This window comes from Acomys minous (genome assembly GCF_964271855.1).
Source record: "Acomys minous genome assembly, chromosome: 2".
NCBI lineage: Eukaryota > Metazoa > Chordata > Mammalia > Rodentia > Muridae > Acomys > Acomys minous.
The window spans coordinates 60,126,273-60,150,707 of NC_140484.1; the positions used below are offsets into that span (position 1 = coordinate 60,126,273).

Genomic DNA, 24,435 nt, shown 5'->3' on the forward strand with positions numbered 1-24,435 from the left:
GCCGGGGGCGCACCCGTGCTCCGACTGCGTCTGCGCGATGCATCTCGAGGTTGGACCAGAGTAGCTGCTGCCGGCCATGGGAAAGAGTGTCTTGGGGTAGTCTGCCGGTAGATATAGGCGGCCTTGCTTGATTCTTGTAAGGGCTGGGATGCGGCTTCCTCTGCGTCTTTAAGGCCTTCAGACTTGCTTCTTCAGCCAGCTGGACTCGCTGCTCGTAGGCCCGGACTCTTCCCACAGCAGAGCCAACGGGAACGCGGAATCTCTGTGGATCTGCCAATAGAGAGCGCTTGGCCGTGGGCAGGCGGGGCCTCTGAGCCCGGGAGCACCCGGAGCCCAGCACCTGAGTGCGTAATTTTGCCCATCACCCAGGCTTGCTTGCCCCAGTATCATTGACCTTAGCATCTGCGCACGTTCGCATCAGAGTGCTACTTCAGGGGGTTCCTTGAGCTCTCCATATAGCCCTAGGGAACCGTTGCCGATGTTTGCTTTTATCCGTAGGTGTGTTTTTCTAGCATAGAGAGGGATTATTCGCTTGTGTGTTTGACGTATCCTAAATCAGCTTTCATAGATGCTGTGAAATTGGTAGTCATCGTATCGAACCGCTAGAGGGCAGTTGTTCCAAACCAGCGCATTCTCCATAAATGCTGTTCTGCCGTTTAGCAGGTGCTTGTCATGTTGTCAGTCTTGGCTGGGATGCTGCTTGCGTAGAGTTGATGCATGTGTCCTGGTGGAGCTTACTTTTCAGTGGAGCAGAGAGAAATACAGCAGAGTAGGAGGGAAAGGAGCAGAGGAGTTGACATCTTAAGGAGAGCAACGGAGGAGACGAATCTTCTGCGGAAGTCTTAGGCAGCTGCTAGAAATGGGAGTAGCCAGTGCACACGCAGGTCCACGTGACCTTTTCATTCATTCATTTTTGTTTGTTTGTTTGTTTTTGTTTTTCGAGACAGGGTTTTTCTTGTGTAGCCTTGGCTGTCTTAGATTCGCTTTGTAGTTCAGGCTGGCCTCGGACTCACCGAGATCCGCCTGCCTCTGTCTCTCCGAGTGCTGGGATTACAGGTGTGTGCCACTGCGCCCGGCCCTTTTCAGTCTTTTAATTCATTCTTACGCCATCGCACGCGCACTTTGATCAGGGTCTTGCCATGTAACCTCTAAATCAAAATAGTTGTGTGCTTCCACCTTGCTAGTGCTGGGTTTACAAGCATGTGCTGCCACGCCTAGCTTCCTGATGTGTCTAAGGGGCAGCAGGAAGCTGTAGGGAGAACAGAGTGGCGAGGAAGACCAGTCATTGTTGTGGAGGCAAGGTTGTAGGGGGCAGAGCAGAAAGCTGTTTCCAAGGGTGTTTCTGAAACTGTCTCTGCGTTAAGTAGGAGGATAAAATGGGCTGCAGTGTGTGATGGGCGTGTGAGACTACTGGAGAAGGATAGAAGGAGACATGGGGTTGTGAAGGCGTGGGAGTCGTGGCAGGTGACACCTCAGAGCATCAGGAGGATTAGCAGCATGTGTATAGTGCTAGGAGGCCGTGCTGGGAAGAGCTGGACCCTGGACAGCCAAAGGGACTTCAGGAAGGAATTCCAAGCCTTGGGAGGAGCATTCTGAGCCTGCTTACAGAACTGGGGTCTCCAAGTTAAGTGTATTCAGACTCCATGTTGGCATAGCTCTCTCAGGTAATACCAGGGTTGTTAAATCGTCCATTCTGCCAAATTGCAGCTGTGCGTTTAAAACATGTAGAGAGTCAACAGTGATTAAAGCCCTCCCACTGTCACAGACGTGTCCATGTGCACCGGGATGTGTCTCTATGAGGAGTGACAGACTGAGTGGACAGAACTGTAAGTGGCTTCCCTAATAATTAGTGACAGGCAGTGTATCTGGCTTACGCTTCAGCATTATAGACCATCATTGAAGGAAGCCGTGGCAGGAACTCCAGCAGGTCAGGAGCCTGGAGGAAGGAGCTGATGCAGAGGACATGGAGGAGCTCTGCTTGCTGGCTTTCTCCTCATGGCTTGCTCAGCCTGTTTTCTTATAGAACCCAGAACCACTAGGCTAGAGGTGGCTCCAACCACAGTGGTCTGGACCCTTCCGATCAATCACTAATTAAAAAAAAAAAATGCCCAGCAGGCTTACTTGCAGCCAGATTTATGGAGGTTCCCTCCCCTCAGATGACTCTACCATGTGTCAAGTTGACATGAAACGGGCCAGCATAAGCCAAATTTAATTTTTTAAAATTTATGGACATCTATGGTAAGGCCAGAAGAGAGTGTTGTAGCCTCTAGTGTTGGAGTTACAGGCAGTTGTGTGCTGCCTGATGTGGGTGCTAGGAACCAAGCGGAGGACCTATGGAAGAGCAGCAGGTGCTCTTAGCCACTGAGCCATGTTCAGCCCCATCATTTTCTACTGCTTACTTTACTGTAGAGTGGGATAGTACCTGCCTTTGTTCCCTACCTCCACAATGTCCCCACTTCCTTCTCTTGTCTCATTGTCCTCCTAAGTGTTTGGTTCTGTCCTCATAAGGAGAACCCCTTTGGGCCATTTCTTAGAGATCTTAAGTTACTGTGTACGCTCTAGCCCTTGCCTTCTCTGGCTTTACGGTCTCCATAGCAACTGTTAGTAATTAATGAAACAAATACTGTGTGTCTTCCGAGTGAGACTGATCCAGTCTCTGTGCACAGGAGCTTAGAGTCCATCAGGAGCAGGTCATCTTTGAGCCATCCCTGTCTGCTGTGTAAGCAGGGGGACAGGAGGGAGTCCATGAGAACTCAGCACGGGATGGGGTTCTGGGCTTCACCCAGAAAGGTGGGTGCTGAGCTTGTTGGGGAGCATCAGTGAGCATGATGGGTGATAGCGGTTGAGGAGGGAATGAGAGGATAGAGATGGTGCATGCATCTAACCTTGGGCATGGAAAGGTCATTGGCTTTGAATAGGAGTGGAGTAGGTGTCATTCAGATGAGACCATCCACACATGAGCATCCTCCACTCATACATGAGCACAACACATGAGCACCCTCCACCCACACATGAACACCCTCCACCCACACATGAGCACCCTCCACCCACACATGAACACTCTCCACCTACACATGAACACCCTCCACCCACACATGAACACCCTCCACCCACACATGAACACTTTCCACAAACACATGAACACCCTCCACCCACACATGAACACCCTCCACCCACACATGAACACCCTCCACCCACACATGAACACCCTCCACCCACACATGAACACCCTCCACCCACACGTGAACACCCTCCACTCACACATGGGCTCCCTCCACCCACACAGGAACACCACACGTGAGTATCCTCCAAGAGGCTTTGCCTGCAGAAGTGGAACCTCAGGAGAAGCTGTATTTTGTTCTGGTGGTCCTCACCCTGTATCCTCCTTAAGCATTCCTGTACAATAGGTGCAAGGGGCCTGGGAACCCTGAACCCGGAAGAGGCAGTCTAGAGCACTGTGCAGCACACCTGGATTGTAAAGGGTGAAGCACCAGGGCTGCTGGTACCTTTGGCTGTGACACAGTCGGGGAGCCCCTATATTAGACAGTCAGGTAGTCAGTGCAGGTCAGCCCAGAGGATCCAGTTCCTTGAAGGGTTCTGTTCCCAAAGTTCTTTGATAACCCTCTTAGCAGCAATTCTGTGAGAGGAGTAGTCAATCATGGCCTGATCCCAGGTAGTAGCTATACAAACTTGATTGACTCATGAAGCTATATACCAACCTTACAGTCTAAGCTGCCATCCTGATTCAGACCTTAGGCCCCCTTGGGGCTGGACAGGAACCTGGGGGAGAGAGCAGGTGAGCATAGAGGAGCCATTGGGACCGAGGGGCAGGGATCCTGGGACAATTATATGCCTTGCTGGAGTTGCTAACCCAGTTGCCAGCCTCCTTGCCTGAAATCCCTGAGCTTGCTTTTGGCCAGATTCCAGCAACACTTCTGCAATCTCTAGGGTGTCACCTAATGTATCAGAAGCAGATGCATTACCTAATATGTATCCATTGGGTCTGGTAGATACTCCTGGTGGCTGTGCATATATGTTGTTGGTAAGTCAGAAACCACTGAAGAGCTTGGAGTATGAGTCAGGCACTTACTGCTAACTTCTCCCCACACCCTAGACCATAGCATCATGTCTAGGAGTGGAGACTCAGCACAGAGTTCTTAACTTTCAGGATCCACAAGTCCTGGCGGCAGGAGAAAGAAAGCACTTGCCTTACTACTTACCTGCATCAGTAGCTCAGGAACTCCCCAGGCCCTGGTGTTAACCTTTGGGAGTGCATCAGCCCTTCTGCTGCCCCCTTGCTTCCATGGTGCTGCTCTTCTCATTTCTGAAGGGGAGGCAGAGGTAGAAGCAGAGGGCTGAGACCTGCTGTCCTTGCTGACATAATGGGTGCAGCTTGTCTCGTTCACACTGAGCTGATGCATGGATAGTCAGGCACTTCTCTATTGCACATTTTGGAGCAACACAGCAGGCTCTAGGTTAGGAGCAGAACACACACCACACACATCTGCGCATAGCAGGTCTTTGGGAGGTTGGCCTAGAGGCTTGGGAAAACTTCCCCTCTCTAAATTTGATAAATAACTGCATTTTCTATTTTTTTAAAAAAAACATTGTCAGCTATTCGATGCTTTTGAATCATATTTTAAAGTGAGAGAAAGAAAACATTTGCTCATTTTAAGTGTTTTTCTGAAAAAGAAATAATTCACAGATGGAGATAACTTCATTTCAAAAATAAAAATACAGCTTTCCAGTATTCCACAATATGGCTTTGTTCTCTAAATTATAAAATCAAGGCAGCTTGAGAGCGTCGTAGAGTTGAAATGGCAGCAGAAGGCATGGGACTGAAGGCACAGACCCAGTTCAGCAACTTGCAATTTTTCTTCACTGGGAACCTATTTGAACTTAAATTATGCACAATAAATGTCAAATCTTTCCCCATTTATCTTAGTAACTTAGGGATCCTGTATATTGGGGAAAGCTCTTTGTACATCAGAGCTCCTTAACAATGCAAGTTGTCTCATCTTCTCGTGGGAGGAAATGTCAGCTTGATCGATGTCATCCTGGGAGTGAGGGCTGCTCTGAGGAGAGCCCCAGTGCACAGGCTTCCGTCTTCTGCCTCAGCTGATTGCTTGCTCTGTGGAAAGTCCTTTTAGGGCAGCCCCTTCATATTAGCACCTGTCACCTACCCACGCATCACGGTTAGAAACATGCCACCCTCAGGAGCAGAAGTTGTGGTTAGAAACATGCCACCATTAGGAGCAGAAGCCACACCAAGCCTAGTGGCTTGGTACAGCTGAGGAAGGGACAGGCATGCAAGAATGTGTTCTTTAAAACTTAACCCCAGGGTGGCCACATGTCCTGTCTTCTGAGCCCTTAGAATTAACACAGTGGCTGTGCAGGAGCATGGTCTTGTGAACTTGACAGTAGCACCTGAGACTTACCCTAACGTGGGTGTCCAGCTAGCCTAGCATTCCCCACCACCACACTCGCATGCAGGAAGTGGGTGGTTATAGACGGTGTCACCCTAGTGGCCAAGGCCTGGAGCCCAACTAAGTCAGGAATTGAAGCTTCTGATCCACCAGATTGGAAGACTCACCTCTCTCCTGCCTTCCCCCTCCCCTTATTTGTTAGAGTCTCATGTGGGCCAGTCTGACCTTGGACTCTATGTACTCCAGGGTGATGTTGAACTCCTGACCCTGCCTGCCTCTGCCTTCCCAATGCTGGGATTCCTGTGCAAACCACCACACAAGCATGTGCTGACACACGTGTGTGCCACCCACGCCTTTCTAGCTTTTCTGAACTAGTTTCATCAGTAGTTAGGAGTAACAGTTCCCAGCCTAACATAAAGAGTTAGGAGGGCACCAGGAAGAAAACTAAAATTCTACACAAACCTTATTTGTGGTCTCCGTGAGAGATATTTGTTACTGAGTTTCAGAGAGGTGGGAATCATTTTATGGACTCCAGTCCATCCATCCATCCATGTATGTGCGAGTTTCCACCCCCCCCCCCCCAATCTTTCTCTCTGTCTCTGTATCTGTCTCTGTCTCTGTCTCTCTCTGTCTCTGTTTCTATAGAAGATGTCTGGTCCAGCCCTAACAAAATTGGCAGCTCGTGCTTTTCTTACTAGGGAGCTGCTGCCCTCTGTTGGCTGAGAGAGGGGAAGCATCTCAGTGCCCACTTTGGAAATCCTGGAAGATACCAACGTGGATGAATGGGGAGGTGGTTGGAATTCTGTGGTCAAAAAAGCATCCTGGGAGCAGAAATACCTTGGGATCGGAGGCTGAGCTCTGCCTGTACAAGCTGGGGCAGAATGTTTGCTCACTAACACACCCACTGTAAGACCCTGGACAAAACCTTTTATCTCAGTTTTTTGAGTGGGGGTGAGGTCATTAGGATGAATCTGAGTCATAGACAAGCCCTGGCCCTTGGCCCTAGCTCTCACCTGCTGCCAGAGATGGAGTCAGGGGAGGAAGAGCAGGAAAGAGAGAAAAGGGAGTGGAAGCAGGTGAGTGTGTGTGTGTGTGTGTGTGTGTGTGTGTGTGTGTGTGTGTACAAGTTTACATTTCTTGCCAGATGACCTGATCCAGTCATCCTCATAAAGCACAACAGGTCTCTGCCCTTTGGGGTTCTGGGGAAAATGCCGTGGCTGCTTCTGAGGCATGGCCAAGTGTCCTGTGTCTGGTTGAAGGACGAGACTTTTGTGCTCAGGAGATCCAGCTTCATCATGCAGCTTGTTTGTGACTGAGGTTTTGGTAAACATGACCCATGTCCCGGGAAAACATGTCCCATGTACTCCCTGTGGTTTGTTACTATTTTGATGTAGAAATCAAGTCTCAACTTAGAGGAGAAGACAAAATGTCCCCTGTACCGTGTGATGCAGAAGCAGACTGACCAAGGCTCTTGATCTGAATCCACGGGTATGCCTGTTCTCAGGTCAGAGGTGCCCTGGTTTGGGAGACACAGCCAATCAGGCTGCTTCTCTCTCAGCTGTAATGTCTGGCTGACTCTTTTTTAGTGATCCCTGTCTCCCCTCAGCCCTTCTGTTAGCCACCTGCAGGAGTCACCTTAAGAACCTAGGATCTAGGGGGCTGGAGAGATGGCTCAGTGGTTAAGAGCTTTGTCTGCTCTTCCAGAGGTCTTGAGTTCAATTCCCAGCAACCACATGGTGGCTCACAACCATCTATAATGTGATCTGATGCCCTCTTCTGGCCTGCAGGTATACATGCAAATAGAGCACTCATATACATAAAAAAAAAATATTAAAAAAAAACCAGGATCTGTCTGATCCTACTATTAGTGAAACTTCCAGTGATTTTTCATGAAACATGAGACCCCATAGGCCAGGCATGGTAGCGCATGCCTTTTACTCTAGCATTTGGAAGACAGAGGCAGGTGAATATCTGTGAGTTCAAGTCCAGGACAGCCAGGACTACAAAAGAAACCCTGTCTCGAAAGAACAAAGAAACCCAAAACAACAACAACAACAAAAATGAACAAACAAACAATCAAACAAAGCAGGGGGGGGACACCCCTTTTTAAACCTTAGCTAGATGCTGCAGCCAGCCAGGGGTCCTCAGGCCCTGTTATACCTCCTTGTGATCTGATGTGCCAGATCTCTTCCTGTGCTGTTGACTGTTGCATTCCCTGACAGTGAGTGAGTGAGGCCTCACTGGGACATGGGGCTTTGGTTATGATCAAGCTGAGATGCTTTTACAAATTATTTAGTATGTGTGTGTGTGTTGCTTGCATTATGTCTGTGCATCACATATGTGCCTAGTGCTTGTAGAGACCAGAAGACAGCATTGGATTCCCTGGGACTTGAAATACAATGGTGAGCTACCATGCTAGGAAGTGAACCCTAGTCCTCTGGAAGGGCAGCTAGTGCTTTTATCTGCTGAACCATCTCCTCAGCCCTAAGTTGAGGATTTAAAGATGAGGACATGGTTGTCTGGAGCCCCAGAGACTGTGGAAAGGGAGCAAAACAGGAGCAGGTGAGATGGAGACTGGCGGGCCCCTCAGTGATGCACTCCAGTTGCCCTGTGGCTAGAAGGCAGAAGGAAGGACCTTGGGGCTTCTGGATGGAGTCCAGCTCAAGCGAGGCTGATCTGAGTATCTGTTACCCTGAGCTGAGCTGAGGGAGAGTACATTTCTGTTGCTGTTGTGGCAGCTTGTTACAGTATCTAGGTGAACCAGGCCCCTGTCTCTGGGCTCCCAGTGTTTTTGATACTTGCTCTTTACCAAAGATATTATTTTATTTAATTTTTTAGATTATAATAAATTACAACATTTATCCCCTCCTTTTCCTAAACCCTCCTTTCCATGTGCCCTCCCGCTCTCCCTCAAATTTATGGCTTCCCTTTGAACTGCTATTGCATGCATGCATGTATATACCTATAAATTATCTATCTATCTATCTACCTATCTATCTATCTATCTATCTATCTACCTATCTATCTATCTATCTATCTTCCTAAATATTGACCTATTCAGTTTGTATAATGCTACCTGAATGTGTCTTTTCAGGGCTGACGGTTTGGCACTGGACAACCAATTGACGTGCTCTTCCCTAGGGAATACAACCTCTCCCACTCCCAGCTTTCCTTGGTTGTCTGTAGTTCTTTGTGTGGGGTTGAGGCCTGTGGACTCTTCGCTGTCTGCTTTGGCATATGCATTGGTGCTGTCCTTTTTCAGTCAAGTTGATGAGACTTTATGGGCGTAGCTTCTGACGTTACCAGGAGACCCAGTCTCACATCAAACTTCCTGATCATCAGGCTCTTTGTGTCACCTCTTCCACAGTGTTCTCTGGGCCTTAGGGGCAGGAATGTTTTGAACACGTTTCCAGTCAGACTGGGCTCCACAGATCTGCATTTTGATTGGCTGCAGTTCTCTGTAGTAGTCTTCATCTGTTGCAGGAGAGGTTTCCTTGAGGATGGGTGAAGACTACATTTACCTGTGGACATAAGGACAGGCACAGGTTTAGATTGCTGTTAGGGATTATGGTGGTTTAGTAAATTTGTGGTTGTAGATTCTCCTCCAATATCTGTGACTTCACTAGCACTGAGTAGTTAGCTAGGCTTCCAATACCAGGTACCATTTCTTTGTATTTGAATGGGTCTTACGTTCAATTAGAGGCCTGCTGGTTACTGCCAAGGTATGTTGCACATTGCACCCTTAGGCTTATTGTGACATGCTGGTCATTGATGTGGTTCCTAAGTGTCATGGTTGGGTAGGACAGTTGGTTACCTCCCTCTTTTGGAAGCTTGCATGGTGTCTTCTTGTACCATGAAAGCTAGTCTTACTCAGAGCGCATTTAGCTCAGCTCTAGCTCAGGAGTCTCTGGGCTCAGTTTCTAACAGGTATCTTCGGAGCTTGGTTATCTTCAGCAGTAGGGACTTGCCCTCCTGAGTGGTGGTGGTAACCAAGGACAACAGCAATATGCTGTATGTTTTGGGAGTCTCGTGGACAGCTCTACCAGGGATATTTTGAGATCATTTCCTTCAGTCTGTGACAGAGGTCTTCACACAGTAGAAGCTTTATGTTTTAGAGAAATCCAGCTTTGTTTTTCTTCCTAAAGTTGTGGTTTTGGTATTGTTTCTAAAAACTCATTGCCAAACCTGAGGTCACAAAGGTTTCTCATATGTTTATTTGTTTTGTTTTGTTTGTAAGAAATCCTGTGTGTTTATTATGCCTTCCTTTAGGGTTACAATCCATTTGAGCTACCTTTTGAGAAGAGTATAACTGTGTCTAAGTTGCTTGCTTTCGGCTTATAGACATTGTGGATTTCAGCCGTTTTGTGGAATCTACTTTCTGTGCGCCATTGCTATGCCTTAGCTCCTTTGTCAGAGCTGCTGGTTCTTGTACAGGTTGATTTCTACAGTAGCTATTCTAATCTGTTGTTTTTATTTTTTTACTTTTTCAAGTTTAATGCTGTTCTGCCTTTTGTCACTGTACGAACTTACTTGAAGTTAGTTGATCCTCTGACTTTGCTCTGCCACGATGACTCTAATATTCCGATGTTAATTCTTTAGATGCTTACCACTGTCGTAGTGCTGGCACACAGGTAAGAAATAGGCTTTTTGTGGTGACTTTGTCCTACAGCTTTGCTGCGATAGCCTCTATCTTCCAGGAGGCATTTTTGTTGTCATCCACTTACTGGAATTTTCCACATATACAATCAGATACTTGGAATAAAGACTTCTGTTTCCTTTTCTGATCTGCACATATTTTATTCCACCCCCCCTTTTTTTTGTCTCTTATTGGCTGGGACTTCCTTTATGATGCAGAGTAGAAGTGGTGACTTGGGTACCCTAGCCTGGGCCTTCCTGATCTCAAGTGAAAATAATCTACTTTCTCACTATTAAGGAAGAAGGCAACTTTAGTCATTTTGTTTGTTTGTTTTAAATATTATTTCTTAATTTTGAGGAATTCCACTCTGCTAGAATTTTACTAAGTTATAACATTCTTCGCCCAGCCCCTCTCTCTTTTTCCTGTGTAGCCTTGACTGTCCTGGACTTGCTTTGTAGACCAGGGTGGCCTTGAACTCACAGAGATCTGCCTGCCTCTGCCTCCCTGAGTGCTGGGATTACAGACATGCACAGTTACATCTGGCTAACTATCCCTTCTTTTAAAGTGAGTTTACAAGACTGTTTTCTAGAATCAGCAGTGGAGACATTTCTAGAACTATCTCTTTCCTCATGGCTGCTCTATAGCTGCCATTCTTGCCCCCATGCCCTACATGCTAGCCTCTCTCTTCTCTATCGTCAACCATCCAGGCTCCATCACTTGAGTTTTTCCTAGACCTTTTCTTCATCGTGGAAAAGTGGTCAGATGTTCAAAATGGGATATTATCAACCAATTGTTTTGTTTTGTTTAGGGCAAATTTTCCTTTAAGAAGCAGATTTAAGCAGTCAACTTGGTTGGGCCTGTTCTCCATTGCCTGCCTCTTCAGACTCATCACCGCTATTCTCTGCGCCTCAGGCTCAGATCCTGCTTGGAAAAAAAAAAAACACATGAATTTTCGTTAGCAGATGTGCTACCTGAATAGTCCCCTGCCAAAACCTCTGCTGTAAGCAATACAAAAACTGGCTAATCTTCTCAAGGCTGGCCAGGCTTCAGCCGTCAGAGTAACCCAAGTGTTCCACCTGCTGTGCTTTCTGGACTCCTGCCAAGGGCAGCATCCTCTACTGTGACCAGCAGCAACAGGAATGTTTCCCTCCATCCCTCTGCCTGGACTACTACCAGGACCTCCAGCATCCTTTCTTCCTTCCAGACCATCATGTCCCCAACCTAGTGGTCCTTATCCAGTCCCTGCTATACGAGGCCCTGGCCCCAGAGGGCCATATGTTACACCAAATATACCCTTTCCAGACCTACCTAGGCCAAACAGTGCACCCATAGATCCACCTGTACCTGGTACTTTAGGTACACGGGGATCCATGTCTTCTGGACCTTGGGCACCAGGAATGGGAGGGCAGCATCCTAATGTGCCATATCTATCTCCAGGGCCATATCCTACTCCTACTGCTCCCCCTCCTCTTCCTCCTCCTCCTGTTCCCCCTCCTCTTCCTCCTCTTCCTCCCCTTCCTCCAGTGTCAGGAGCACCACCTGTTCCATGGGGCACAGTGTCACCCAGAGCCTGGGGACCACCAGCACCAAATCCTGCCCCTATAGAACCATATCCCACCCCAGGACTCCATCTTACTCTGAATAATCCTTGCCAAGAGTCTTCAGGACCTTCTGATGTTTCACCAATGCCTGATGGTCCCCATCAGATGAATGACGTCCCAGGTGGCTACCGTTCGGATGCATCGAACCAGGAGAGCACCCCGGAGACCACTGGACAAACAAAGCACCTGAAGATAGACAACAAACCCATCAAGAGGAGACGTTCCAAGAAGAGGAGTAAGCCAGTAACTTGGGGAGACATCAAGACTTTAACTCATGAAGCTGAGACTTTGGGGAAACAACAAGGGTACAACACTACTGACCCCAAAATGATGCTGTTATGCTTAATGACTATATTACATGTTAATTCTCAGCGTGAAAACGTAGAATTCAAATGACTTTTTAAAGGGGGGGAGGGTAAGAGGCACACCTGTAAAGAACAGTATGATGCTGATGTTGTTTTGCCAAAAAAGAAAAACAAAGAAAAAAAAAACACCAAGCAAATCTACCTGTCAACATTTATGTTCTGAGCTTTGTCCAACTTTGTGGGCTTGCTTATTTGTGGGTTACCTTCAAGGGACAGCTGGGTCCTCAGATTGCCCCAATATTCCAACCAGCATCAAGTTCTGGCCTGCTGTAGTTGCAGAAGACACAGGAGCAGTAACAGCTAAAGGCTTGACAGTAGCTTTAGTTCCCTATTAGGATCAGCCTCCATCATTAGAGATGAGTGGTCAGGGCCACAACACTTTCAGGGGTGCTGGTGAAGATCAGGCCTAAGCCACTGAGCATTGTGATCAGGAATGAAGCTTTCCCTGAAGGGCTTGGCACTTGCCTAGTGTGGGGTATAGGGCGATTAGCCTCTCTGAGACCCCTCTCACCAGGACCTTTATATTAGACACTCCTCTACCGTCACCAAATTTCCTTAGTTGGAGTGGCAGGGTTTTGAGTGCCCTGGCCTAGCCAGAGATGCCTCAAGGAGGCTCCCTTCTTCAGATGCCACATGCATTTTTTGGGTGGCATGTGCTGGTGGCCTCAGGTGTTCACACAGAACATGTCAGGAAATGGCTATCGCCAAAGATGGTGAAAGAGACTCACCACTGGGTGGTGCTCTTGCATCTCATTTTAAAGGAATTTTTTCCCAAGGTAACAATTTTTGTATTCTTAAAAAAAAAAAAGTCTCACACACACACACACACACACACACACACACACACACACACACACACACACACACGATAAACAGGAGGAGACTGGAAGTGAGATTCAGTGCTGCTGGGAGTCCTTGGGACTCTGGGGCTTGTCTTTCTTTTCCTCTTCCTTTCTTGTACCATCTTTAACTTCTTTTGTTTTAGGGCTGAGTCATTTGGCTGTCCCCTAAAAACAAAACAAAACAAACAAACAAAAAAACCAGAAATTGGACTCCTACTCTTCAGGGGTTGGGTGCTGAGACTTTCTGCTGAGCTGGGAAAGGGCACACAGTTGTGCATTGGGAATTGAGCTGGGGACCGTGAGCACTGAGCCACATTGCCAGTCCCTGCTGCTGGGGTCTCTAAGGAAACACTGCTCAAATGTTCCATCCAGCTTCCATTTGTTAACAGGGATCTGGTTTTCCCTAAAGTTCTTAGATGGAAATTTGCCATTAGTGAGTTTTCCAGAAGGCCTTGTGGCAACAGGTTTAGAAGTTTTCTCTCGCATTGGTGCTGGAGAACCTGTCTGCTAAGAGGGAAGAAGCTGTGGGGAAGAGTCTTGGACAGCTCTCGGTGCCTTGTAACTCCAGCCCCAGCGGGGCCAATGCCTCTGGCTCCCATGGGCATCTGGACTCATGTACATACACACACAGACTTGGATAAATACACATGACTACAAACTGTAAAAAAAAAATTTTTTTAAGAGCTAGCTATAGGCTAGGGCTGTGGCTCAGTTAATAGAGGATTTGCTTAACACACATGAGGCTCTAAGTCTGATCACCAGTCACACAAACCAGGCATGATGGCACATCTGTAATCCCAGCACTCAGGTGGAAACAGGAAGATCAGGAGTTCAAGGTCATCCTCAGCTGCATCAAGAGTTTGAGGCCCTTGGGCTACATAAGACTGTGTCTCAGACACATAAAGCCGATTTACTAAATTGCAGGCGTAATTGATGCACAGGTCTGTTGAGTACCCCCATAGCCCTCAGGGCCTCACCACTGCACAGAGCTACACAATGACCAAAACTATGGGTATGAGGAAGTTCTAAGGTCCTGGGATATCTTGCAGCCTGAGGTAGTTCCTGATGACTAATTCCAGGTCAGGGTTGCAGAGGGCGAGCACTATCTAGATTGTAGCCCCCAATAGACACTGAAGACACGAGAGGATCCAGAGCAAGGACCGGTTTCCTATTGGGTGGAGTGGTGGAGACCCTCTGCCCTCACCTGCAGGGTTGGACTGTGCCCTGCCCCCTGCCCCCCACCCCAACACTGAGCCTAGCACAGGCACCTGGCTCTTAGCTTTAACCTGTTGTTTTTTTTTTTGTTTTTGTTTTTGTTTTTTTTGGTTTCCTGAATTTCCCCATGCTTCTGGCTTCTTGGCTGTGGGGCCTCAGGCTGAGGGTTTCCAAGCCTGGAACAGCCTCCTACTTCAAAGACGGTATTGGGGAGTGTCTGTGGGGTACATATAGACGAGGACATGGCCTGGCTGCCGCGGAGTATGTTGGCTGTTGGTTCAGAACGAGTGCCAGGCCTTTAGGTCTCCCTCCGTTCAGTGCCGCTCAGGGCTGGGTGGTGCTGGGAACAAGTAGGAGCAAAACCACTGCCCAGACTCCTACACCAGCAGTCTCCTACAGCCTGCCCATGTCTAGGGCCATCATTTGCTCAGGAATTTGAGACAGCCTGTGTGAGGGAGCCTTGGATGCCTGAGACGTGAGGATTCATGGAGACCCTGGCCTCCCCAAGACTGGCCCCGGCTGTTTGAAAGGGCCACAGATGCTCTCTGTTCCTCAGGGCAGCAGGAACAACTTGGGTTAATGTCACATGTGTTGAGTTGAAGGACAAATGCCCTGTTCTTAAACCCGGAACCAAACAGCTCCAGGCCGCCTCTTCTTCTAGCCCTTCAGCACCTGGTCATTTGTGTATCCTCGCCCGTGTGGATTTCCTCCTATTCCGGTTGTGAACAGACTGACTTACTTTGTTTAGACTCCTTTCCAGGATGCTTCTGGGAACCCTCTACAACCCCCAGGCTGGCCTGTTGTACCCAAGTGTGCCTTTATCCTACTGCCCAGCAGGGAATCTCAAGTCCCCATATTTCCCCAGGGCTACAGATGTCAGCAGAACATAGGAACAGACCCTTTGGGGAAGCCTGGGAACGGAACAAGTCCCTTTCTGAGTGACTGGCCAGGCCACCTGAGTTACCCCTGGTTAGATGTGGCTAGTGAACAGTTGAAAAGCCTGTAGCTAAAAATAAGCAGTGTTCCTTGGTGTAGGCACACAAGGTCCTCTACTCCCTGGGCGCTTTACAGTCTGAGCAGCCTTCCTGTGACAGAGACCATTTTAAGAATATGAGGCCGTAACTCATTAAATCACGTAACTCATTAAATTCCCCCAACCTTCTCGATGATTTGACGTTTTAAATACGCAGACTTCAAATGGGTTTCTGGACATGTTATCCCTACATCTGAAGAGCCACATCTATTTAATTGAGAGCTCATTTTGTGTTGAATGTTGTCATTTCAAACTAATATATCAGAGTCAGGGGAGAAAATTTTACTTGGAAAACCGAGACTCCATAAATCAAATAAATAGCAGTTTGAGTACATTTATAGAATACTGAGGTGGACTGTCAGCCTAGCGTGTGTGTGCTGTCATTGTTAGTAGACAACACAGGACCCATGCTGACCTGTGCTGGAGGTAGAGGACTTCGAGAGTCGCCATGTTTCCCCTCCCCTCTCTTGTAGCTCTTGGCCCATTATAGTTTATGGCAGTGGTGTTTGCCTCCGGCTTTAGGAAGGGATGAGCAATCTAGTATAGGTGTGGACACTTCCTGGGCCTCATTAATGGCACCTCTAGGGCTGCTGTGAAGGAAAAGTTGCCAGGAGAAATTTTCTGCCTGCCTTTAACTCCCTCTGCTCAGCAGAGCTCAGTCACACCTCTCAGAGGAGACGCTCTCCTCTGCTCTATTGTATCAGAAACATACAACGTCCTGGAGGAAAATGACGGTGTTCTCAGAACACCGATTTAATCCACAATAACTTGCTCCCGTACTGTTTTATGTACTAAAGAGAAGGGGGCCAGAATGATGGCTCACGCCGTTATCCCAGCATTCAGGAGGCTGAGGCAGGAGGATGGTGACTTCCTGACCAGCCTGCACTATATATTGAGACTGTCTCAAACTAAACAAAACTAAACAGAAACCCTATCAACCAGTGGCAGATTCCTTTCTTTCTCCTCCTCCTGCTCCTCCTGCTCCCCCTCCTGTTCCTCTTCCTGCTCCTCCTGCCCTCCCTCCTGTTCCTCTTCTGGCCCCTCCTGCCCTCCCTCCTGTTCCTCTTCCTGCTCCTCCTGCTCCCCTTTCTGTTCCTCTTCCTGCTCCTCCTGCTTCCCTTCCAGTTCCTCTTCCTGCTCCTCCTGCTTCCCTTCCAGTTCCTCTTCCTGCTCCTCCTGCTCCCCTTCCAGTTCCTCTTCCTGCGCCTCCTGCTCCCCTTCCTGTTCCTCTTCCTGCTTCTCCTGCCCTCCCTCCTGTTCCTCTTCCTGCTCCTCCTGCTTCCCTTCCTGTTCCTCTTCCTGCTCCTCCTGCCCTCCCTTCTGTTCCTCTTCCTGCTTCTCCTGCTCCCCTTCCTGTTCCTCCTCCTGCCTTCCTGCTCCTGCTCCTCCTGCTCATCCTGCTTCCTTTACTTTTCCTCTTCCTGCTCTCCCTCCTGCTCCTCCTCTTCCTCCTGCTCCCCATCCTCTTCCTCCTGTACCCCCTCCTGCTTCTCCCTGCTTCCCTTGCTCCTCCTGACTTCCTGCTCCTGCTCCCCCTTCTGCTCCTCCTTTTGTTTTTTGTTTTTTGTTTTTTCTTTTTTTGGTAGCACATACTTTATTAAGGAAGCCAGGTTAGACAGGCACCGCATTTTTCTGGTCAACAGGCAGGCTCTTTCTTGAGGAAGGATGACAATATTTTGCAAACAGAGGAGTCACCGTCCTTCCTGAATACTTATGACTACTCCGTAGAAGAGGTAGGTATAGGCAGACAATAGCAGCTGAGCAGTGGTATGCTAGATCTTCTGGCAGGTGGTGGGGTCTTCAGCGCACACCTTCCCTGACCCTAAGAGAAAAAGCTGAGCATTGTGACCTGTCCTTACGTGACTGACAGGGCGTTATTGGGCTGGTTTGGGGCATCCTGTTTCAGCTGCACAGTTGATGCCTTCCTCTGGACTGTAGCGCACAGGACCACAGCTCAGCTCAGATTCCTCTTCTCCATACCAGCGCTGTTCACTGAAGTCAGGGAAGAAAGCTGTAATCTCTCTGCTGGCGGAAACCACAGAGTCTGAGCCGTGGGTAATATTTTGGGTGTTAGTGAGGCCCAAACTCCCAGTAATTGCATCTTGGGCCATGTGGTGTGCTCAAAATACTCTGGTGGGTCCCCAAAATAAGCTGGATAGCATCTTTGTAGGCAAAGATGTAGGTTCGGATTGGCCCACTGGCCATGAGCTCCACCAGCCGCTGATAGGGGAAATGCCCTTTGTGCGAGCTCTTGGTAAACCTCTGGTAGTCTTCCCTTTTCCACTATAGTCCTCTCTCTTGTACAATGCTCAGAGTCTGCTGATGCACAGCCTCCAGAATCAGAGGGTGGGCAACTGCATCAGGCTTGGTCAGGGCTAGTGTGAGCTGAAGAGCCTGAGTACTTGGCAAAATGGAGGCTATCTCACCCCTGCTGGCTTTCCCGCAGCCTTTAGCTGGATGAATCAGTGCATGAACCTGACCCAGCCATCCCACATAGAGGCTGCTAAGGGGTCTCTGGGGAGGACAGGTGACCTGGTCTGCCTGCCAATGCTCAGGGCCATCAGGCATTGAGCTAGTTGGCCTGTGGAGCCCTCTCCTGCTCCTCTTTTTGGGACAGGGTGTCACTAGGTAGCTCTGGCTAGCCTAGAGCTTGCTCTGTAGATCAGGCTGATCTCAGACTCACAGAGGTCCTCCTGCCTCTGCCTCCCATGTGCTCAGATTAAAGGTGTGCACCATCACACCTACACTAGCTTTCTATTTTATTCAGCCTGGGATCCCAGCCCAGGGGATGTGATGGAGTGGTACCACTCACATTTAGAATGGGTTTTGCCATTCAGTTAAACCCTTACATTTATGCCTTGGGTTATGTTTCCTAGGTAATTCCAAATCCAGTCAAGTGGGCAATGAAGATTAACTCCCACACCAGGCAAGCTCTCTACCACTGGGCTACTCACCCAGTCTCCAACGATGGCATTTCTCCCTCCCCTTCTCTCTCTTTCTGTGTGGGTGTGAGAGCTTGATGTATGCCTGTGTGTGCCCCTGGGCATGAGCGCCTGCCCATTGGTATGTGCACATAGAGCGGCCAGAGGTTCATGTTGAGTGTCTTCCTCTATCACTCCTTACCTTGTTTTTTAAGGTAATGTTGCTCACAGAGCCCAGAGCTCACTGTTTTAGCTGCACTAGCCAGCAAGCTCCAAGCATCTTCCTGTCTCTGGGTTCTGGATGTTCGTCAGCACCCCCAGCTTTGACATAGGTGCTGGGGATATGAACTCAGGTCCTCATGCTTGCACACAAGCACTTTACCTATTAAGAAATCTCCCCAGCCTCCCACCTTTTGCTCTCTGCATTAGTGGTGTGGCAGGCCATGCGTGTTGGGCCTTTAGTCTGGTAGTCCATTTGGATTGTACTCTCAAGGCACATTTCTACTATATTAGGGGGAAGGGAGGGACAAAATGGTTGAGAATGAGTTGAGCTTTGTAATGTGCTGGCAGGATGTGTCCAGAGCTGTATGGCTTCCACAGAGCTTATCCATACAAGCACCTGCCAGGGGCTTTTATTTATTATTGTTGTTACTGTGGCACACACACACACACACACACACACACACACACACACACTGTGATATATATATATATATATATATATATATATATATATTTGTGGGTGTGTTGTTATGTGTGTGCATGAGTGTGCCCTGAACCTGTGTGCACACTTGTGCAGAGGCCAGAGAAGGATGTCAAGTGTCCTGCTTTCTACTTCTCTGCCTTCTTCCTTCGACTGAATCCCAGGCTGGCTGTCAACGTAAGCTACTGTCTCTGTCCCCACTCTCACCCCAGGTGCTGGGGTTACAGGCTGCCCAGCTGGCCATGCTCAGTCTTCTGCATGGTCACCCGTGTAGTGGAAGTCTCCGTTTCTTTGTAAACTCGGTTGTGCTATGTAAATATGAAATCCTCGAGTATGGGATTTCAGTTTGAGCTTTAGTTTGTCCACAGCTGTTAATTGTGTCATGAGGGGTGTGGCTTTTGCCAGCTACTAAGGCCTTCCTCGTGCAGCTCTCTGGATATAAATGAGAGCAGAGAGAGGGGGAGAGAGAGAGAGAGAGAGAGAGAGAGAGAGAGAGAGAGAGAGAGAGAGAGAGAGAGAGAGAGAGAAAGAGAGAGAGAGAAAGAGAGAGAGAGAGAGAGAGAGAGAGAGAGGTGGGGGGGTGGGGGGGTGGGAGGGCTTGGCATGTGGTGTTGGTATGTGGTATATAGCAGTTTGAAGAGACCAGAGATGGATGGCGTCGTGGCTTGGAAGAGACAGATGGGGAGAGAGAAACGCTTCAGGGCACAGTGGCTTGGAGGAGACTGCTGGCTGCATCTTCTGTTGACGAGATTATTATAGACCCAAAGACCCTTCGACCCTAAACAGCTTCTCCCCACTGACCTTCTCTCGCCTACATAGGGTTGGGAGGTCGGAAGGGAGGTTGAGGCCTAAACACCCAAATAAAATACAGTTTTTTAAAAAGAGCGCTACACTCCCAGATCTAAACTCATGTCCTCATGCTTGTCCGGCAAGCTTTCTTACCTGCTGAGCCATTTCACCAGACCTTGCCAGGGGCTTTAAAAATACTACTTCTCAGGTTAGGTGTGGTGGCACATGACTGTCATTCCAGCACTCTGGAAGCAGGCACAAGAGGAACAGGAATTCACAGTATTCCTTGCCTACAGATCAAATTCAGGACTAGCCTGGGCTACATGAGGCATCCCTTCCCACCCTACACACACACACACACACACACACACACACACACACACACACCAGTTTCTCACCTGAAGTTGTGAGTGTAAATAAAAAAAAGAGATCTGGGAACCAGGAAGCTTCCAGAAGCCTGCCGCCAAATGTCTTTTTGTTAGCTTCTCCTGCCTTGTGCTCCTTCCTCCCAGGGCTCTGCAGAGAATGGCCTCCTGTTTGTCACCATAAATTAAGCGTGCTAATTTTGGACAGCATTAACATGTTCATCAGCTCTGACTTTTAAAATATTTAAGTTCACAGCAGTTCAATTTTCCCCCCGTAAATGGACTAAGAGCCAGCGTTGATTTATACAGCCTATTCAACATAATTGTGAGGTAAGGCTTTAAATGCAGCTTATTAACACTTTTAATAGGGTGCAAAAAAGAGAGAAACTTTCAACTGAGATAAAATTCCAGCATAATAATAAAAGCAATTAAGAAGGCTTTAGGAGGCGAAAGGTCAATGCTAGGCCTAACTGGAGGCCTGACTGGAGGTTTAATCAGGGAACATGGATTTATGTCACCTGAGATTACTCAGCAGGGGGACAAACAATGCTGTTCTCCCTAGCCAGCCTTATGAGCTTGCCTTCACTTTCTGGGAGACCAATATGATGGAGACCCAATTTGCTACTTCCATGTGGGTACACCCCAGGAGCCTGCCCCTAGGCAGGAGGGTGACCCTTCTGTGCCACTTCCTGTCATTGGGACTCCTCAGCTGCTGAGGAGACTCAAATCCATGTGTTCTGCAGATGACCTTGAACCACAGGCTGGGAGCACGTGGTCTCAAGGAGCTGGAGGACCCCATGAAGGAACTCCATGCTGGGAGAGTTCTTTGTGCAGCCCAGTGTGTGCTACTAGCTGCACACCGCTGTTGAGGAGTTGAAACGTGACTCCTGAGACCAAGTTAAGCACTGCATTTTATTTACCAGTAATTAATTTGAATCTAAATGTAGTGGCCATATGTTACAAGGGGTCACTACTGGAATGTGCAGTTCTAGTGGGAGGCTTGAAGTAGACCTCTCTTTTTAGAAGTGCAAGAAATCTTTAGGGCATCTTGCCTGGTTTCTCCTTTTAAGGAAGACCCAGGCTGCCACTGTGCTTGTTGAAAAATTGGCTGCCCTGAAGGACCACGGAGAGGCTACCATTTGAACGACAATCATCTCTGTAGTGGCAAGTCCACTCTTGACCTTTGATTTTTTTTAACAAGCCAGATTTCTGTTATGTCCACTGATGTACATTTTATATCATATGTGGTTTGATAATTATGAACAAATGTTACAGGTCGAAGCCACTTCCCAAGTGCCTGTGCTGAGGCTTCTGGCCAGAAGGTGGCGCTGTTGAGAGGCGATTGCCTCAAGCGGATGCGGATTTCATCAGGGATGAACACTGTTCAAAACTGGATGCTTTTGGTCCTAATAGTGATTAGGAGGTGGGGCCTGGCTGGAGGAAAAAATTTTCCGGGGGTTGTCTTTAAAGCAGGGTGTACCTTGTCCTTGGTCCCTTTTGTGGTCTGTCTCTCTGTTTACTGGCCATCACGAGGTAAGCCGCTCTGCCCTCACCCCGGTGTGGCCCACTGTGAAGATCCATCTAACAGCCCACAAATGGTGGAGCCAAGTGACCATGGACTGAGCCCTTTGAAACTGTTGAGTCCAAACGAACCTTCCTCTCTTCAAGTTGTTTATTTAAGGTGCTTTGTCACAGTGACAAAAGCTGAAGGAATACACCAGTCTCTGGTGACTCATGACCCCCATTTATTCTTAGCTTCTTTAGAAGCCTGGAGCCTTCTCTTCCCAGCCTCTTGCATCAACATGGCAGTGAAGGGCTCCCTGCAGGTGTCAGGCAGGAAGGTGCATCATGGGAGAAAGAAAGATGAAAACCTAGTGCAGACTGAATTTGGGAAGTCCAACGGCGGGCAGTTTGTTCTCAATGCATTTAAACCCAGTATAATCTGGCTAAAAGGCTCCTGGTGTAATACAATCCCTGGTGCAGAAGGGGGCGTAGCTACACTGAAACTCAACTCAGGGTTCTCATGTCATTTCTCCCAAGAAGATGGGTTTTAGAGATAGGCTACCTGTACTAGCTTAAGGGCCTCAGGGTCTGGCCTGGTCTTGGTGGTACAGATAGCACAGAGGTTATTTAGGCTACTAGCCACCCTTGGTCTTGCTTGTGGGGGCTTGAAACGGCCTGGACCAACAGAAAACTTATCACCAGGCTTTTAATCACCTCTAATTCTCAGCTTTCTGGGTGGAAGGACAGAGTTTGCAATCCTATCTGCGTAACATTCCTGGTTTCTCTGGAGATCTATGGGTACAAGAACCTTTGTGCCGTGCTCTCCTAGCAGGGCAGGGCAGTTTTAGAACTCCAAGGCTTTAAGTGGTATTGGGTGGCTTTTAATAACAAAGGCTGTAGCTGAGGAGTCCATAGTTTTCCTGTGCAAACAGAGTTAATCCCTTTCTCTGGCACATGTCACTCAGCATTTCATCTTGCAGGTTCATTGGCACAGCAGAATTCTGTTCCTTTCTAAGGTTGCATAGTGTTACGGTGCATGAGTAGAGCAGGGTATATACAGTCAAACACAGGCCTGAAAGCTGGGTGTGGTGGTGCACGCCTTTAATCCCAGCACTTGGGAGGCAGAGGCAGGTGGATCGCTGTGAATTCAAGGCCAGCCTGGTCTACAAAGTGAGTCCAGGACAGTCAAGGCTACACAGAGAAACCCTGTCTCAAAAAACCAAAAACAATAAACAAACAAACAAACAAAAAACCCCCCAAAACAAGAACAACAAAAAACCCAAACACAGGCCTGAGTGTTTGTGTCACTCTGAGAGATTGAGCTTTCGGCAAGGACCGAGGCCTCATGAATGTGGTTTGTGCCTTTGAAACTCATTTGTGTCTCTCACCACATGAAGACAAGAGGGAGAAAGGGCCATCTGTGAAGAGGGCAGACAGCAGGACTTGACTTTGCACTTCCCAGCCTCCAGACCTGTTTTATAAGCTACTGAGTTTATGGCATTGTGTTAGAGCAACCTGAACAGATGAAAGCGACAGGTTCTGTATCTTCGCCTGTCACTGATGGGTACTTGGGCTGTGAATGACAATGCTGTGAGCAAGGTTTACACATATGTGTGTCACTCTCTGCTTTCAATTCTTCCCCTCCCCCACCCCCACCTCCACAATTGGATATTTGAATGAAGCAAGTGCTCTAATCACTGAGCAACACCCTTGTGCATACTTTCAAATTTGGGGTTGTCTAATCAGAAATGGAATTTCTGGATTATACAGTCATTGTGGTTTCATTGTGTATGTGTGTGCATGTGTTTGCATATTCCTATGTGTATGTGCTCACCTGTACATGTGTGGAGGCCAGGGCCTGACATTAGGTCTCCTCCTCTAATGCACTCTGCCTTATTTTTGAGACAAGGTCTCTCACTGATTGGCTAGACTGGCAGGCCCTTGGTTCCTCAGGGATCCTTCTGTCTCCAGTCCCTGAACCAGTGTCACAGATGAGCACCACCATGACTGACTTTCTTTCTTTCTTTTTAAAATATCATTTATTTAATTTGCCTACATGTATATCTGTGTGAGGGTATCAGATCTTGGAATGACAGACAGTTGTGAGCTGCCATGTGGGTGCTGGGAATTGAACCAGGGACCTTTGGAAGAGCAGTCAGTGCTTTTAACCCGCTGAGCCATGTCTCCAGCCCCCATGGCTGACTTTCTTAAGTGGGTGCTTGGGATCTGAACTTAGGCTCCTAATGTTTACACAACAAGCACTTTCCACACTGAGCCACTTCCCCAGCCCTGTTTTGAAATTTCTGAATGGCTGTGATGTTCCCACGCTGGCCATACTACTGTCCTTCCCCAGCAGTGCACAAGGGTTCGCTTTCTCTACATCTTCACCATTGTCCTCATCCCCACCTTTTGGCACTGACTGTCTGACAGTGTGTGTGTGGGGAACAGCACCTCACTGTGGTTTTGATTGGCATTTCTCGGGAGGTTGGTGCTCTAGGATGCTTTCCATGTACCCATTAGCCATTTGTGCGCCTCCTCTGACAGAGGCTATGTTTAAGTCCTTTGCCTGTATTTGAATTGGGTCGTTGATTACCTGCAAATACTGCGTTTTTTTTTTTTTTTTTTTTTTTTTTTTTTTTTTTTTTTTACCTGCAAGAAGTTAGGGCAGGAATTTTTAATCCAGGCCAGGAAACTCAAAGAAGCCAGGCCAGGGACTGTGAAGGGTGACTCGTTAAACACTAGCTTGGATAACCAGCTGAGGGCTGAGGTGGTGCTAGGGCCCCAGGCAGACACCGGACGGAGCCGGCCTCCGTGGCTGTCAGCGGCATACATCTCAAACTGTCCCAAACGCCAAGATGAGAACCCTGCTGATGGAACGGGTTCATTGGTGTCCTTAAACTCAGGGAGGATCAAAACCCAACCTAATTATTTATATAAGTGCAGTTTCCTTCCCCAGGAAAACTGCAAGCTTTTAAAAATTGGCATGAACGGCATCTGCCTGAAGACAGACCAAAGGTGATTTGGTGGTACATGCCG

The 24,435-nt window shown here is 48.2% G+C and overlaps 1 protein-coding gene and 1 pseudogene across 6 annotated transcripts; one reads left to right on the forward strand and one right to left on the reverse strand.

The window, feature by feature from the left end:
* Positions 1-41: 41 nt before the first annotated feature.
* On the forward strand, positions 42-12,165 carry LOC311592361 (MAPK-interacting and spindle-stabilizing protein-like). 5 transcript variants are annotated; one of them, XM_084772647.1, is made up of 3 exons: positions 42-344; positions 1,708-1,826; positions 10,871-12,165. In XM_084772647.1, the coding sequence occupies exon 3, from the start codon at positions 11,202-11,204 to the stop codon at positions 12,057-12,059; it is 858 nt and encodes a 285-aa protein (XP_084628773.1). In that variant the 5' UTR covers positions 42-344; positions 1,708-1,826; positions 10,871-11,201; the 3' UTR covers positions 12,060-12,165. The 5 variants fall into 5 exon arrangements, with proteins under 5 accessions (XP_084628773.1, XP_084628774.1, XP_084628772.1 ...); XM_084772648.1 differs by lacking the exon at positions 1,708-1,826 and adding an exon at positions 9,918-10,057; XM_084772646.1 differs by lacking the exon at positions 1,708-1,826.
* Positions 12,166-16,992: 4,827 nt separating this feature from the next.
* Positions 16,993-17,686, reverse strand: LOC311609645 (nucleoside diphosphate kinase 6-like; annotated as a pseudogene). The gene has a single exon. The product of its transcript is annotated as a nucleoside diphosphate kinase 6-like (transcript).
* Between the last annotated feature and the right edge of the window lie 6,749 nt (positions 17,687-24,435).